A 17,784-nucleotide genomic window follows, 5' to 3' on the forward strand; every position below is an offset into this window, starting at 1 on the left:
TACTCATACCTTGGTTACTTCTAACATTCAGTCTCGATATTAGTCACATCAGATACGCAGTTTTTCCTTGAAATTTACAGTAATTCACTTGAAAAGGAAATTCAGGGGGAAAGGCCTTTCTAAAGATAAAAGTGGATGTAAAGTAGATAGGTGTCATGTAAACCAAATCTGGTTGTGATTGGACCCTTCTATTGTAGTATCAGCATCTTATTGCTCTTTTGAAAGTTGGAGCTGCCCAGAATGTGGACATTTTGATTTCCAGGTAACATAATAGTTATAGTATGGGCTCAACACAGGAGCTGTCCCTTGTACTGTTTGTTCGGGTCACTCCAAATGAGGGTTAGCTACTTTCTAAATCAGAGAAAAGTTTCCCTTTACAATCTAACTCTTCAATTGCCTGCATGCTACTCCGTGTTCCAGCTGTACCCAGGTAAAAGACATCTGCTGTGTGCCAAGGTAGGATTCCTACCTATGAAATGCTGGTGGACAATGATGACACAGCAGATATGAGGGGGGCCAGCAGTGAAAGAGTTAAAAATAACCCAAAAACCCAAAGACCCAGTGAATTACATTTTCATATTGTGTCCCGATCTGTCTTCTCAGGGTAGAACTCCAATATCAGCCTTTCTATCAGTCCTCCATCCATATGGAGACTCTGCACATCTACAGAGATTGGCGAGCAGTCTAGTGTTTGCCAAACTAACTGAAGTAGCAGTGAAATTCCCATCCCACTCAGACATCCCAGGTCTGAATTTCACCTCAGAGAGTCCTGTTGTGCCAACCTTCCTGTGGTGTCCAGTGCTGGAAGTGCTTGGTGCAGTTCTCGGGTGAATCCACGGGGCTCACTCAGTTCCCCATAACAACTTGCGCCATCTCACAATAGCAATTTTTTCTTCCTTTCAGAGCCACTGTGGATAGGAGTCCCCCCAGAGTGATCAACCATCACCAGCCAGTTGTCCGCTCATCCACAAAAACCCCAGAGAGGTTTGCGCTGAGGAATGTGGTCCGTCCTCTGACGGCCAAGGCTGCTCTGCAGAGGTTGCCAAGCAGGCCCAGTGTCTCAACAGCTACTCAGAGCAAGATGCCAAAGTCATAGAAAATACCCCAAGTAGCCATGTATGTTGGAGCCGAGTCGGACAAGCCCACAGTGCTCAGTTGGAGTCTGCGTTCCCCACACTTAGCACCAGCAGCACGAATGCTGTATTCTGACTTCTTATGAGAGCTGAATACATTGATGGAGCTGCACAAGCAGAACTAACAGCTTGATTGGTCTCAGTTAAAGCTACAGCTGGTCAGAAATGCTTGCTTGAAAAAGCACCTTCTAATCAACTCAACAGTTGATCAACCTCTTATTAAATAAAAAGCAGCTATTTGTATAGTCTTTGTGTGCTGAAAGGGACAAGACTTGGCACACTTGGCTTCTCTGCATTAATCCCCAGCTATGTTACTAGGGAGCCTGCAGTGATGCCCCACAGGAAAGGGAAAGTTGCAGTCCCCTAGACTCAGTGCTGGGCAGCTGGCATCTGAGGGCCCTCAGTTTTCCCTCTTGCATTCAGCCTGCAAAATACTCATGCATGTGTCAGCCTGCTGTCATCTAAACAGGCTCGTTGCGTACGCTCCTTGGATCCTATATGTTCAACACACAAGTGAAACAACTCTGAGTGGAGGGGGGATTGCTGCAAAGACCAGTTTAAAATGATTGTATTGCAGATGAGTGTGCGTGTTCCCTACTCACCTGGGATAGCTGAAGTCCAGCATGCAGGAAGTCTGTCTGATTTTAGCACTAATTTCCATTCTCCCACTGACATTTACCACTTTGATCTGTTTGTAATCTTTAATTGTTCCTCTCAGCTATATGGCTAAGGGAAGGAATACTGAAGATGCAACTCATTGGAACATCAGTGTGTCAGCCTGCCGGGTCTCTGCTCTGAAGGAACTCTCAGCACTTCCCCAGAACTGCTGTTCTATGGCTAGACATCTCACGTCTGAATTTCACCCAGTGACCTTTGTAAATAAGTTTCATTGGGTCCAGCTGGCTCCCCAGAAAACTCTCTTTGTCACCCTGACATTTCAGAGCAAATGAGTGACAAGCAAACAGACATGCAGAATCAAACATTCCATGTTTATTCTTTCAGATCAGTTACATTTTCCAAATTAATGTGACTTCATTATTTTAAGTGATTCATCAGTAACAATGAAGTGGGTAGGGAAGGAGCAGTTCTTGTTTTCCACAGGGTATTTATTCCATGTTGAGGTAAGATGTAAAGCACTATGGGCTGATCTAAATGATTGCACACTGTGATATAGGTAAGAGTGACTGCGGTGTATGATCTGAACAATGTCAGGTGTTCTCAAACCAAGCATCAGAAAATCTTTTTTTTTTCTACCTTCAAATTAATACGTTACAGATATTTTCTGGGAAACAGTTGATAATACATTAAATTATGCAATTATCCCTTGTATAGTTTGTTGCCTGAACCTCACTGCTAATATAAACTAAAGGAATACGATGTACCATAGACCCAAATCCTTCAGTTTGGTCCCACTGCCCTGCTACCCATTCCTCTTATAAAATAGTTGTGAGCAGAAGTCAAGTTCATATTCTCTCAGCGGGCATAAAAAAGAATCATCAATCAGATACATTAAGTATTGAGTGGCAAGCAGTTCCCCAAAATCATGAGTGCTGGAGGGATTTCCAGTCACTCATCGCCCAACAAAGTGCTTGTGTAGTTAAACTGGCATCTCAAATTGATTCTATGCCAGTGTCACTGATCATGAACAAAATAAAGGGACAGTCTGGCTCAATAGGATAGAAGAGAGAAGAATGTTAGGGCCTGATTTTCAGAAGTGCTGAGTGCCCACACTCCTGGGTGAAGTCAATAGGCGTTGCAGATGCTCAACGCTTGTGAAAAGCAGGCCCTGCGTATAAAAGCTAGTGTAAAAGTGAGTGGTATTTAGGACCACCTGCTGCAAATGGCCCCTAGCTACTCTCTCAATTTGTGCTTGTGACTGTATGTGCAGAATCCTACATTCTCATGCATAAATGGGGTTTCGGCTTGCAAATCAGGCAGTTGGGTTTGTCTGCCTGATCTGAACACAAACTGGGCACAGATGGAGAAGCTACTTCTGGAAACGGCTATGGGATCTTTCCAGGAAAACACAGGCTTGGCTCTGTACCATTATCAGGCAAGGGGCCTCTCCACTGTATTCCTGTGGTGGGGGACAGGGAGAAATTATCAGTAGTGTTTTTGTCTATGGACTGGTAAGTTAACAGGGACCATGGTACAGGAGCAGAGTAAGAGACTTTTGGGAAGTGCCTTTGTGGGCTCAGTGGGAGCAATCCCTTCCATTTCTGACCTTTGTCATCATTCATCTCAGTTATAGAGACCTTCTCTCTTGCCCCAGTAATTCTACTGTCATCGGATGAGGAACACATCACCAGCAGACCTTACTCCAAGCCTCCACCATGGGCCTCCTGACTGGAAGGGTGAGAACTGGAGCCACCAACGGCCGCTCCATGATGATCTTGCCTACAGTGTCCTGACTTTGCTCTTGGTGGAGTTCTCAAGTGATAAATAACAGCCTTGCAGGCAGCACATCCTTTCAAAACAGCCACCCTACCTATTACTGACTGACTCTTCTCCCCTGGTTGAAGTAAGCCAGATGGCAGCACATTCACTGGAGCAGCATGGCGTGTATTTAAGAACCTGTGCAAGCTTCCTGTGTCACCTATTAATCCGTGCATCATCTAGCAGGACAGTATCTCCTAAGCTGCATGTCAGTAGTGGTAGGTAGGTAAGCCATGTGCTTGAAGCCGTATTTAGATCGAGCACTCTTCTGTCCTGTCAGCGCCACCGTAGGAATTGTTGTATCCAGAGCTGTCTTGAAGACCTGAAAAGCAAAGTTATCATAAGTAATAGGCATGTGATAGCAGATGGGGAGTGCCACTGGGTACCTGGCTGGTGTTTGCCTTTCAAGCTCCAGTGAACACCACTGTGGAGTTCATCCATGTCTAATGTTCTCTAATGGGAGGGATTTTTTATTCCCAGGAGCCCTAGGGTTGCCTCCTCTCCTCTGACATTCAGAGCCTAGTCCATTGTGATGGGTCTGCCTGCAGCTTGAAAGCTGCTCTTAGAGGACATGACAGGCGTATGAATTTACTACGGGTCTCACTATGTCACCTTGCTGCATCACGATGATGCAGCTGCACACATAATGCTGTGATAGAGGCTCATGATGCAGCATGGCACGAGGACAGATTATCCCACGTGGACACACCAGGAGGCTCTCCAAACATCCATGATCCCGCATCCTGATGGCACAGAGTCATTATTTTAACTTCGGGGACACACAAACAAGTAGTTGCCCATCTTACCTGTGCTTCCCTTTTCTCAGCCTGCTGCTACAGTCACCTTACAGAAAAGTGGAGGCAGGCACAGCAAACACTCTGAAGTGTAGGAGAGGGGGATTGTGCTTCACGGGGCTGACACACTTTGTCTGACTGGACCCACGAATGGCTACGTTCCCAGTCAGTGTCACAGGAGACAAATTAACTATCCTCCCACTTTTCCATAAATAACACCTAGCTCTCATACATGGCTTTGCAGTCGCAGATCTCAGAGTACTTTACAAAGGAGGGTGAGCATTGTTATCCCCATTTTACAGATGGGGAAACTGAGGTAGTTGACGTGACTTACCCAAAGTCTCACAGCAAACCAGTGGCAGAGCTGCTGACTCCCAGGGGCCCACACTGCCTCCTTCCATATGTGGCATAGTTAACTTTTCACTCTCTGGGAAAATGCTAATTAGTTCTAGAACGGGGTAAGGGGAGCTCAGATGAGAGCAGATCCAATTAATGGTTGTTGGGGCTTAGTGGACAATTTTCTATTACCGGTCTGAACTCCGCACTCAGCCTTAAATACATCCTTCCCTGGGGGCCGGACCTCCTGAATACTGCATGCAAGCGTATGTACAATGGGGTTTAATGTGTAATAAGACCTGCAGAGCAGCATAACGCCAGCGAGAATGTAACAGCAGGAAGGCTGGTTAGAGAGAGGAAACTTGTCATCACAGCCTGACATACAAAGGAAGAAGATTGGTGGCCTCATCTCTATTGCTAGCGGATGCCACATCAAAGCAGCAGAGAACCACTGCACAATTATCAGTCCCTGATTCCAGGGCTGGCACAGGGAACAGGCTGTTGCACAGCAGGGCTGAGCTGTCCTGGCAGAGCTGTGGGGTCAGGAGCTGACACTGGTTTAGCTAGTGTAATACACCCTCCACCTTTATAACTGCCCCCCACACACAAAAAATAAAAAAAAATCTAGGGCCTTGTTTTATCAATCTACTAAGGAATGCCGAGTGTGATGGGATGCCTGTGAGGGGGGTTCACTTGGATGAAATGGGAAATGAGATTAGCTGTGGATTTCTCTGTGTATGTTTCCCTGATTAGAATCCTGCCTTGGCCCCCAGGGATCTAAGGGGCCTATCCCATTCTTTTCATCTGAATCTCTGCAGCGTCCCAGCTTAGGATGCTAGGAATCGCAGACAGGTCCCTTCAGTCTTGTAACGGGACAGGAACTGCTGATGCCTTCAAGAATCTTTCAGAATTAATGGGATTTGCTCTTTGCTGCCAAATTGATATTTACAGTCTAAGCAGGAGACAGGGGGAAAGAACCACCCTCCCTCCCCCCAGCTGTTAATAAATCAGAACCAAGGGGAGGAATTTTCTGCCAGACGGCCGAGGCTCCTCAGGACACAAGCTGCTCATTGTGAATCTGTTCATTTCCCTACAGCGCTTCCTCCTGAGCACAGCAACTGCAACCCCTTCCCTCCTGCCACCTCTTTCCTCTTGCCTCGCTGTGATGCCTTCATTACAGGCTGCTCTGTGCTGGCTGCTTATCTGCTGCTGGCAAAGCCTGCCTATTCTGGGACTAGGTCATGCTCTGGCGCTGTCCCAGATAACAGACATATTGCACCTTCCTCCGCACCTTGCTGCAATGTATTAACAGCTGCAGGATCTTTCTTAATGCCCCAGGCAACGCTTGCCACCAGGGAGCAATGAATATCCTGGGACTTTTGCCAAGCGTCTGTCCAGTTCTACAGCCCCGACCCTGCCACAGGGAGCTGACGGATACGCTGGTTAAGGGAGAACAATAGACTAGCCAGCTGAGGGTGTAGATATCAAATGGCTAGCAGGGCCCTGCCTCCCCTTTTCAGCTCTGTCTGACATAATGTACGCCTTAAACAACCCATCTCCTCCCACACAGCTCCCCTCCCTCCGTGTCCAGCACTGCCAGAGAGTTACTTACTCTGGGTTTTGGCTCTGCAGTTGGAGGCTGCCTTCCATGAGGAGCAAAATCCTCCTCTTCATCCTCCTTCTCCTTGTTGGGTGAAAAGCATTTCTCCTTGACTGCCACTGAAGAGAGAACCCCAGAGACTTCAGTGGGAGAGGCACTCTCTCATGAAAACACATTTGAATCGTGAGGAGACTTGGGGAAGTTTCCTAACTTGCTGTTTGGATTAGGTAGTGCCAAAAGCCTCCACCAAAGCCAGGGCCGCAGTGTGCTATGCACGGAGTGCACACCCAGGAAGCAGGAGCAGTAAATCTCAGCCAAACATTTCAGCCTGTCCTAGGTGAGAAGAGCCAGGGGCCCCTGACAGTTCCACCCATTATTCCCCCAGGGCTATACATAGGTTTGGAAACGTAGTCTGGTCCAAAATGAGTGCCCTACATAGCCCCAGAGGTGGCTGCATCTCACTGCTGGGTGAATAAAACCCTGACATTCCTTCTGTGTACCAGAATGAGGAGTTGGGTTGAAGAGTTTGTTTGGGGGGCGTGTGACAGGGTAGTCTTCCCCTTAAGGGCAATAATGCCTCGTGGTCAGCCCACCCCACCAGGTGGCATAGCCCTTAAGGATCTGAGAAGTCCAGTAGATCTACAGAAGGCCCTAACGGGGGATACGGATGGAGAGGAAGCAGTGCTGGGATTGAGGGGTGTCTGGGAGGAAATCCCATCCCTGTAGCTTTAAGAGATCAGGGCCTTGCCGAAGGGGCAGGGCAGGGCAATGCTAACCCAGAAGTCGCTCAGCTCCCAAGAGGAGAGCTGAGGAGACTCCTGCCTAAGGATGGCCTGAAAAGGAGCCACCCAGAGAAGACACCTGGAAGGGTTCCAGAAACACTGCTCAGGGGTGTGGGGATGCAGAGTCTTCTGAAGGAAGGAGCCAGAGATTGCTGGTTGGACTGAACCCGAGACAACGAATGTCCCCAGGTGTATCTGAGTAAGTTCCTGCTTGTGCTTTTGGCTTTTGTTAATAACTGAGACCCTTGGAAAAGGGGGTGGGCTTTGATGTAATAGGTCTGTCTGGACTCGTTTATAACCCAGGCGAAGGGAAGTGAGGCAGGGCTCACCAGCTGGGCCATGCTCAGCCAATCGGGGCTGCACAGGAGTGACCTCCATGTCATCACACGGGGACTGTGGGAGAGTCCCGAAGCTGGCAGGGGAGGTGCAGCAGGGTGGAGGGCTGGAGATCTGTGGGAGGGCACAGGAGGGTTATGCTGGGTGGTCGGTGGAACACGCTCGGTGCTCTAAGGAGAGTACATTCACGTTGCCAATGTGAGCCAGCCCCTCAGCTGCTGTAAGCTGGCGGAGTTCTGGGGAAGTCAGTGACGCTAGGGCGCTTTACGCCACGGGAGGATCTTCTTGATGTTGATAGTAAAGAGAATGTTACAATTGCCAGTCTGAGGTGTGCCTTCTTTCTGGAACCTGCTGTGGGGTTGTGGGTAAGGAGTGATTATACATTCCAGACCTGGGCGAGGGCCTGGCATTCTGGGCAGTCTGAAAGCAGGGAACAGGCGCTTTCCAGACAGTCCTGGGGGTTGGGGAGCATTTTCATGGCTACTTGGTTCACGTAGTGTATCCACCGACATGACATTGTTTTGTTCAAAATCATCTGAATGCAGGTTGCCTGACACCGAGGGTGAGTGCCACTGTGCAAGTCAGTGCTGGACTGACTGAGCTGGTTTAGTACCAAACTATTTTGTAGGGTATGTAGCACTGTGCTGCTCTGCACCAACGCACCTGATATGGAAGGTAAGTTCTCGACTGAGAAAGAGACAGTCTTGTGAACTGCCTCTCTGGGTCCAGGCTGGATTTTCCTCTTACCGCTGTTTGAAGGGTCTCCCAGATGGTTCCTGTTTGAAGAGCCAACAGGAAAGTGCTTCCTGTCCCTGTGAGGAGAAACAGGACCCATTCACGATGCACCACGTAATCTGGCTGAGTGTCAGTAATCTGTTACCAACACTTTTCATCAGTCTCAGTCAATTCAGGGGCTTCATTTTACTGCTGGGAATGTTTCAAACCATCAGCTACTGGTATGGAATCTCATTTGCAGGGAACCACCAGCCTTTCTGAAATGTGCAATATCAGCTCCGATCAATATTCTGTCTGCTTTGGCGTCCTACATCTCGCCCGTGAAAAGCCCGTAATACACCTGGCCAGTTATGCAATGCTGTCCCTGGGAGAGAACATTCCTGCCTCACCCCAGCAGCAGCACCCAGCTGAGCCCCTGAAGTATGAATTTCCGTTACACCCGCTCTCAGCACAAATACGATCACTGTTACAGCTCAGCTCTTATATCCTGGCCATTTGGGGGTGCCTCACACTCTTGGCTCAAAAAACTCCCTGCTACGTGTTGGCCAAACTTGGCTTAGCCTCTGCCTCTTCTCTGATTTCCCAACTTCAACTTCCTTCACGCTATCTGCTGCTGCTGTATGATTCTCCCTGCCCCTGACTCATAATGTAGCAGCTATATGAGTGCTAAAGGCCTAGTTGAGCCAGAAAAACCCTAGAGGATCAGACATTGCCCCCCTTGGCCCTGATTTTCAGTTCTTCTGCCCCTCCACTTGTGGCAGGAAGGGGAGAGTCTCCCATTCCTCCGCCCGGCCTATCTCCAACCTGCCCTCTCCACTGGGGCCTGGGAGCAGGGCTGGGGCAGAGCTCTCACAGCAGCTCCACGCCAGCAACGAGGCCCCCTGCAGGGATGGGGCAAAGGAGCCTTTGTGTGACTGGGCATCGGGCCCCTTGTGCCAGGCCCAGGAGAGGAGCTTTGCTGAGCGTTTCACTCCAGCCAGGGTTTTTACCTGGCCTCCTGCAGTACAGCCGGTGGCCTGCCTGTCCTCCCTCTGCATGGCGCCGCAGGGACCCATTGCTGATCCTTCTGGGGCAGAGGTTCTTCTGCTTCCTCCCCTTCTCCAGCGAGTGGGAACTTGTCCACCGAAAGGTCCGTGTTATCACTGTAGGCGTCTGCGGCTGCTGTGAATCTGTGAGGGGCCGTGTACCTGGAGAGAGTCTCGGACAGGCCAAGGGAGTGAGGGAAGGAAAGGAAAGAGAGAGGATTATTCTCCAGGCCCCTCTATCCCTTGGTTCTCCCTCCTCACATTCCAACTGCTCCACCGGCTGGATTTATTCCTGCTCGGTGCTTGTCATGGCCCCCCCACAGCCTGTTACTGAAACTCTGACCCGGGTGGGAGCAATAAACTGACCACCACATAGCAGACTCTGGGGAGGGAAGAAAACGCTGCTTCTGAGGCTGGGCTTGGCTCTGTTGGGAGGCAAAGGACAACTGCTGACAGAGGAATGACCAGCGCAGCAGCTGTGGCCTTGGGGCGGTGTGGTGACCGACAGGGAAGTGGCTGATGTTTTGCTGTGATGGGAAAGCCTGTGGGTGGGAGCAGCCCCTAGGAGAAAGCTGGGGTTCGGGACACGTTGGGGAAAGCCTTAGAATACTGAGAACACCTGCAGATTTCACTGTCTATCTTTCCCCCTCCTGGAATCAGAGGGATGCTGTCTAACCCAGACATAGCGCCCAGGAGAGGCTCAGGGTCAGGGGACAGCAACAAGGCCACAAGGTGACATGAGTGCAAAAAGGCTGTTGCCAAGCTCAGGGCTGCAATTAGCCCTGCTTCCAGCATCCATCTCAGCTCAGATCCCTGTGCTTCCTGTACTCGGACACAAGGAGGCAGCTTTGTTGGGAAAATGATTCGACTGGCAGCTGCTGGGCAGTGTACGTGGAGCAGCACAGGGGCAGCAGGAAAGCCTTCACCAGAGAGATGAAAGCTGGGAAGTTGAAAATGAAAACCTTTTGCTCGTGGGAAGGATACCTGCTTGTGTGCTACACACCTGGTGCTCCCCCCTGCAGCCAAGGGGAAGCAACGCGGAGACACGCCAGCATGTGACAGAGAGAGCTGAGTGCATTTCTCCTGAAAACTCAGTGTAACGGGCCAGAGAATCCCACCGAGGAGGCTGCTCCCTGTACTCACAATCTTCATCCTCCTCCTCCGTAATGCTTTGCTATTCTAGATCGCCGGTATCTAGCTCCATTTTTTGGACACCTGGCCACGGCTCCAGGCATCTCAACCACAGAACCATGTTCACTTGCACAGTCCTCTAATTAACAAGCTCCCCTACAGAAATACACCAACACAGGCAAACCTGCCTGACCACTTGTAAGCCCACTCCTCCCCCAGAAGCTTCACAAACTCATCTGCGGTATAGCAAGGAGGGGAGTCGATTTTAGAGGGGCCTCCAGGGGGACACTCTGCTAACAGATCCCTCTAATTTAATTCCAGGAACTGCAGCTCCAAGGCCTCTGTTGGCTGCCGCTGCAGCATAGGTGGGGAGAGATGGGTTCTCAGCTCACCAGGACCCAAACCATTTCAAAGTCGTTACAGATTAAAGTCAGCACCTTGAACTCTGCCTGGAAGCTCCCCAGAAGCCTGTGCAATGCTTACACAGCACCTTTCAGCTAAGGATCTTCAAAGGTGTGAGTCAGCTCTCCTGACCCCACTGTACTGATGGGAAAATGAGGCTGTGGAAGGGCGGGGAATAGAACCTAGTTCTTTTGGCTTTCACTCGCCCGTACTCCAAGAGAGCTGGTGAGAGTGTGTGGAGGGAAAACATCCACGGGAGGGAACGGGGAACGGTGCTTGTGTGCTGCTGAGCTTCCCTGAGCAGGAGCCATCCTCTGTGCTACCCTTCCATCCCCCCCACTACGTGGAAGGATAACGTCTCCACCTACTGCACCTAACACCGAGCTACTTGCTTCATCGCAGGTCCCCCAGCCCAGCTGCAGTGGTGCGCCTTGGTGGGCTCCTTTGATGCTCTGTGGAAGTCCCAATGGACGGCGGTGAGGGCCGTGGGGCAGAAGTGCAGACATGCTTTGCCCGACATATCTGCCATGTTGGGAGTGAGGAAGCAGTCTAAGGAGAGTGACTGCCTGGCTCAGTGCTAGGTGTAAAACATTCCTTCTCTGAGGTTGTGCTGTACCATAGATCTTTGATAACTGCTCAAAAACTTTGTTAATACGTAATGAAGGTTGCCCAGCGCTGCCTAATCCCCTTCCAGAATGTGCACCTATACTTAAACCTATGAAAACCGGGAAGTACAAATATTGTACTGTTCAATAGGTGAGCTCAAGGGCAGTCCATGCTATGCATTTAATGAGGGGCAGAGTCTTAGATTTTTCCTTAGATCTGCACCAAAAAACGCTATTAGAAGCTGAAAATGTTATATTAGGGGGGGCTGGGGCTATATTTCAGCAACCCCTTGACCAAATGATCTCAAATTTTCACCATTTACTTTACCCCACACCATTTTGCAGCATACCAGTTTTCAAAACAATCGCCTTATGCATGTGAGTTTTAGAGTAATGTGTCTATTAAAAGCAGCTCCTGGGGGGGGCGGGGGGGGGATTATCTGAGGAACTAGAGGACAATGACCCCACACTTAGATCACTAACTCTATCCCTGGCCCTGATATGGCATAGCAATTTTCAAACCCAGCTGAGTGTGCATGTGGATTTTAGAACACTTTGAAACAACTGCTCTTGAAGCAGAAGCAAAACTTTCCAAAGGCATATCTGCCAATTGCGCAGAGCACACATTCTTGGAGCGCCACCAAGGGCTGGGAGTTAATCTCACAGCACACAAGTACTACTGCGGCCGATCAAGGGTCACCACATAACGCCCTCAGCCATCCACTTACTCTTACATAGCAGGCTGCCTGCAAGCCCTCTGGCTTGCCGTAGAGCCCCAGACTTGCTGCACCTACACAAACGACTTTCACTGATTTGTCAGCTTGGCTCAAACCACATTGTAGATCCAACTTTTACACTGGCTAACTTTTAAATATCGCTTCCCTGAAGGGGCAAAGGGTGCTGGGCATTAGCGGAGATCAATTCTGAACAGGTGACTTCAGTTTGGGGAGGATTAGATTTATAGTCTGAGCCCCAGGTGTGCACAAAACATTATAAGAACTGTAAAATGTTGCTATCAAGTGATTTTTTTGGGGAGGAGAGGAGGCTGTATCTCAGGAACTGTTAACTCAAACGCTCTCAAATTTGGACCACTGATTAGAACTGTTCCGAAGACAGAAATTCCGTTGAGCAAAAGGTTTCGAGATTTGCCTTTGTCCCACTTAAGAACAAAATCCGCACATTGCAAAATTCTCCATGAAAGAAAATGGCAAAAAAAAAAGAAAAGTTTGGGGTTTATTGAAATGATGTTTCAAGTGACTTTTTACATTTTATATTACAATATAATACAAAACCAAAACCATTTGAAACGAAAAGTAATTTCAAAACAAAAGATCAGAATGCTGCGATCTGAAAATGTCAGAATGGGACATTGTCGGAGCTTTGGTCCCGGTTTTTCTCTGAACCAAAGTGTTTTGACTGTGACAGAACAGTGTTCTCCCACCGAAAACGATTCCGCTGATGTTTTTCTGACCGGCTCTACTCCAGATTCCCCATGCGGTCCAGCCATTCTAGAGACCGTCTGAGTCAGCATGTGCATTACAAAAAGGAGCTGTTAACCAGTCAATGCGTCTCAACCTCAACACCAGCAGTGGCTATAATCTCAGACGCTAATGTGCACGCTCAGTCAGCCAGTTTGGAATAATTGGTATTTGTTTAACATACAGAAAAATCCTAGAATCCTAGAACCTCTGGGTTGGAAGGGACCTCAGGAGGTTCATCTAGTCCAACCCCCTGCTCAAAGCAGGACCAAGCCCCAGCTAAATCAAAATCAAAATCACTATCACTGTCCTTTTTAAATGTAAGTTACACATGTGCTTGGGAATTTTAATGTGTAGCATCACCGCATGCAAAATGCCTTACTTGACTAATTGGATACAAGGGGAAGTGGCGAATAAGCTGCTGTGCAAGACTGCAGAGGCCTTGGTCTGTAATTACTGATTCCATCGGACGGCGAATGAACCCGACAGATGAGGGAGAGTCATCGAGGCAGCCCTATGGAGCACTCATTCCCCTCACTTCTGCCGAAGCACCAAGCAATTGCTCCTGGGTGGAGAAGACGTGATGGGGCTTGTAGGGCACAGAGTCAGCTCTGTTGCAGGCAGACAAAGCTCTGGCTGAAACAGCCACACTGTGCTCCAGACCCGAGAGATCCCCCTAGTCGCCAGCTGGTCCCAGCTGGTTTACAATCTCCGGTTTGCTGTATGTCCTGGTTATACAGACTGCTTGGACTGAAATGCATCCCCAGTCAGGACTGTGCAGGGGGGGCTCCTGATTCACTGGGTGCACTATATGAAGCTGCTGAGCGGGCTCCAATACCCCAGCACCACCCTCCGCCATGGGACCACATCCCTAATCCCAGCCCAGTGCAGAGGGCAGGCCCTGCGGTGGGAGTGGAGAGAGAGCCCACCCTGCAGAGGCAGAGGCTCCCCGCTCCGGGCATTAGGAGCTGGTGCACGGGGTCACAGAATGCCCCTTGAGCTCGGCCGGGCCACCTCTCCATCATGACCCCACGTGCCAGGTCACAATGCCCGGAGCGGGAGCCAGCCCCAGCCCCGCGGGACAGGAACCACCGCTGCGGGATGAGCGTGATCCAGCTGTGCCTCCAGCAAGGAACTGCCTTCCGCACTGGAAGCGGAAAGGGTCACTGTGGCAGGGCGAACCAATGGAAAGGGCCACCCCAGTTACACCACAGTAAAGAGCAGCCCCCCAAAAGGGGAACTTTCCCCCTTCTTCTAGGAGAAGTCCCAGAAGCTTCCTCCAAGTCTCTCCTTGTTCTGGGGCAAAAGGAGCCAGAGGTGGTGCTAGCCCATTGGGGGCCCTAAGCAGGAATAATTAGGGGGGGCAGCCCCCACAAACAACACATACTAAACAAGTGAATGGGGCCCCCTTGAGCTGCTTGGGGCCCTAGGCAATTGCTTAGTCTGCTTATGCCAATGCCGAGCACCAGCTCTGAAAGGAGCCTGTTATAAACCCAGTCCCATTTTCCAGAAGGCTTTGTCAAGATCCCAGACTATGACCCTGGCTGCTGGGGGGACTACACTTCTCAGCAAGCCCCGAGCTAGTTTTGCCCCTCACTAGGGGAAGGAGAGGGGAGATCCCTCCTGCCTGGGCTGGCCATGGGGGAACACAGGTCCTGAAAGCAGCGCCAGGAGCCTGGGTTTTAACCTACGGCTCAGGCTGCCTGTGAAGAATCACTCGTTACATATTACCCCAGCCCTGACGTATCAAGCAGGTCAGTAACAGGGTCACAGCTACGTGTGTGCAGGGGAGATCGTCCTGCAGGCATGCCCTGGTAGATCCGCACTGTCTGCCTTGCAGCCCCGTGGTAAGGTTCCCATGATGTGAGCCCACCTTGGGGCTATCAGCCGCCCACTGCCGCTCTGCCTGACACAGAGAGGTGTACAAACGAATACAGCACCCCTCCCACCCCGGCATGCCCCCAAGTGCAACTCACCTGGCCCTTTGCATTGCTGAGGACTGTGGTGCATTCTGGGCCCATTCTGAAATACTGCTGGGCCCTCAGTGTCATGTCTGTGGGTTTTTTATGGGTGCAATCAGTTCCTGCAGCCCAGACCTAAAAACCAGGGCAGATTATTATTGCTGGTTATTTGTTTTAGTGGCATGCCTAGGCGCTCTAGTCGTGGACCAGGGCTCCATTGCACTCAGTGTTGTACAAACACAGAAAAAAAGACAGCCCCTGCCCCAAAGAGCTTACAATCGGATGAACATGTCCTGCCCCTGGGAAAGGGAAGCGTGTCTGTGCAGCTCCTGGAGCTCACGCCGTATCGCTTACGCCAGCACATCCCTCTCTCTATCGCCTGTCATCTGAGGGCTTTCAAGTACTTTCCTGACATTAGCCAGCAGGGCCGCTTGCAGAGCAAGGCTCTCCTCGGCATAAGCACAGGGGCAGGATTGGGCCCCCAGGCGCACAACACCCCTGTGTGGTGGGTACGGTTGTTTCCATTTCACAGATGGGTAAAGAGAGACCCCAAGAAATGACTCGCCCAGGGTCACACAGCGTGCGGTGGTGGAGCTGGGAATGGAACCCAGGAATCCTGCCCCCAAGGCCCCTGCTCTAGCCAGTAGGCTGCACTGCCTGCTTTACTCCTTGTTCTGGTAGCCCATGTCTATGCTCTGTAGCTCTGGCTGGCGATAGCTTTCCATCCACCTTACAGTTTGGCCAGGCGGCTTCCCAGGCTGCTGTGCCATCACTGATGAGAGGCCAGGGCCTGCTGCACTGGGGCCGAGAGTGGTTAACCCAGAAAAGGCCTCTGCCAGACACACAGTGTCAAGTGTTGTTTTAAAAGTGGGGAAGGCTGGGCTGGGCGAAACCCTGTTGGGGGGAGTGAGCTTCACAGCGCTGGGGCCCACACAGCTCGGGCTCTGCCACCTCCCCCACCCACCTCAGGAATGCTGGGGGAACCCCTGAAGGGGGATGCTGCCTAGCCTGGCAACTGACTCTTCTATACAGCTCTGTGTGTTGTTTGTGGCTCTTCCCTCACCAGCTTCCCCTTCCCACTGAGTCAGGCATCTCGGAGACAGCCCAGCACCCGGGACATTGTGAGATGAAGAACTCAACTGGAGGAGGCTCCTTCTGTCCTTTGCTGAACCCTAATGAGTGAGGCAGCCTTTGTCCTGCCCTCATCCTCTTGTCTGTCCTGCAGCAGCATGCAGGGCCCCTTTCCCTCCCTCCCTCCCCTCCTTTGCTTGGGGCAGGAAGAGAGGTGTGTGGGGTAGGGTGGGGAGGGGGAAGTGTTAAGGTGGCTTTAAGCCCCCTTTGCTTTTCTCATACTCTGGGGCCTACCTCCATGCGCTTGGTTAAAGTTAGAGCAGCTGCAGGGCTGCTCTAATTTACACTCTGCTTTTCATGCCCCCCTGTGGGAAGCAAGAATAGCCATAGCTCAATGCACTCTAGACACATCCCCTGAGAGTGACCAGATGTCCCAATTTTATAGGGACAGTCCCGATATTTGGGCCTTTTTCTTATATAGGCACCTATTACCTCCTGCCCCCAGCCCGATTTTTCACACTTGCTGTCTGGTCACCCTACATCCCCTCCCCACCACGGCCCCCTCTTTCAACAACCCTGACGTGCCCTGACATACCCCTTATGCTGGGGGCCGGGAGCAGGGCTGGCCTAGAGCCGTGTGATGGGGTCTTCTCCCCACACACCCCTGAAGGGGTTAAGGTGGCTCAGAAGGGGCTAATTAACCTGGCAGGCTGCACCTGGGGGAAGACATAAGCTTGACTGACAAGCCCAAAGTGAAGATGGAGCCCATTTGGCCAGGAATAGGTGGGGCTTGTATAAAGCCAGGAAGTGAGAGCTGAAGGGGCTGCAGTCTCATTCTGGGCCTAGTGAGAAGAGGAAGAGGAAGAGGAAGAGGAAGAAACTCAGAGCCCGAGCCCGAGCCCGAGCCCTGGGGTTGGTGGGAAGGGTTTACCCACAGGGGTGGTGGAGGAAGCCTGTGGAGTAGGAAGAGGCCCAGGGAAATAGCAGCAAGGGTTGAGATGGTGCAGACCTGGGCTGCTGGTTGAGGGCCCCTGGACTGGAAAGCGGAGTAGTGGGTGGGGCTGGGTTTCCCTACCAGCCACTGGGACAGTGGCACTGCCTAGAAAGGTACCCCGGCTGCTGGTCTGGTGAGACTTTCTTAACCTGGCAGGGGAAAACGGTATAGGGGCTGGCTGGAGACCAAGCCACCAAAGAGAGGCACTGGGACTCCTTGAGCGAGTGAAGGAAGGGAGTGTCTGACCAGGCAGAGGAGATGCTCCAGCAGTGAGTACCCTGTTACAAGACATTGTGCCACCTCCACGCCAGCCCTGCACAGGAGGTACCCTCAGGGGGCCATTTATCACCCCTTTAAGGGCACTTTTATGCCACCCGAGGTGTCTGCAGCGGCTGTAGCGTAATGGAGAATGGGGTCCAGAGTCTCTGGTTTTCTTGGTCACTCAGTTCTCGCCTTTCCAGCCACTTGACCAGGCAGTGCATCACGCCACAAATGGGCCTGCTGCTTACCGTGATGTGATGCAGTGCGGGCAGCGTAGTGTCTGGGGGGAAGCGGTAGATGGACACCGGGTACCCTCCCATCCACTGCTGGATGACGAAGCCACTCAGGTCCATGTCTTGGTCCAATGAGGTGTTGAGGATTCGAACAAATTTGCCCTTGCGATTCACGGTGGTGATCTTTAGGAAGCCTGTGTCCCCAGGAGCCCTGGGGACAGGGAGACAAATGGAAGGAATAATGCACCAAAGGAAGAAAGAGGATAGGAGCTTCTCTTCCTCCTCTACTGCTAGCAGACAAGGAGCGAGTGTGTGAGAGAGAGAGACCTATCACTGTCGCAGCTTAAACTTCTTCTGAAGTAAATAGGATGAAATTCAATAAGGATAAATGCAAACTACTCCACTTAGGAAAGAACAATCAATTGATCACATACATATGGGAAATGACTGCCTAGGAAGGAGTACTACAGA

General features: G+C 51.0%; 2 protein-coding genes across 18 annotated transcripts in view; one reads left to right on the forward strand and one right to left on the reverse strand.

Moving 5' to 3' along the window:
• Positions 1 to 2,460, forward strand: part of LRRC56 (leucine rich repeat containing 56) — a 134,160-nt gene extending 131,700 nt beyond the window's left edge. For all 17 annotated transcript variants that reach the window (XM_007056741.4, XM_043549895.1, XM_043549897.1 and 14 more), the window contains one exon: positions 904 to 2,460. In XM_007056741.4, coding sequence (XP_007056803.2) covers positions 904 to 1,096 — 193 coding nt within the window. In that variant the 3' untranslated portion in view covers positions 1,097 to 2,460. The remainder of the gene's footprint in view (positions 1 to 903) is intronic.
• Positions 2,461 to 2,526: 66 nt separating this feature from the next.
• LMNTD2 (lamin tail domain containing 2) overlaps positions 2,527 to 17,784 on the reverse strand; it is a 104,497-nt gene continuing 89,239 nt past the window's right edge. The window contains exons 11-16 of the mRNA XM_043548491.1: positions 17,329 to 17,524; positions 14,770 to 14,889; positions 9,142 to 9,350; positions 8,081 to 8,229; positions 6,312 to 6,418; positions 2,527 to 3,891 (exon numbers count right to left, since the gene is read on the reverse strand). Of these exons, the coding sequence (XP_043404426.1) occupies positions 3,745 to 3,891; positions 6,312 to 6,418; positions 8,081 to 8,229; positions 9,142 to 9,350; positions 14,770 to 14,889; positions 17,329 to 17,524 (928 nt within the window). The 3' untranslated portion in view covers positions 2,527 to 3,744. The remainder of the gene's footprint in view (positions 3,892 to 6,311; positions 6,419 to 8,080; positions 8,230 to 9,141; positions 9,351 to 14,769; positions 14,890 to 17,328; positions 17,525 to 17,784) is intronic.

Source organism: Chelonia mydas, chromosome 6, assembly GCF_015237465.2.
Source record: "Chelonia mydas isolate rCheMyd1 chromosome 6, rCheMyd1.pri.v2, whole genome shotgun sequence".
Taxonomy (NCBI): domain Eukaryota; kingdom Metazoa; phylum Chordata; order Testudines; family Cheloniidae; genus Chelonia; species Chelonia mydas.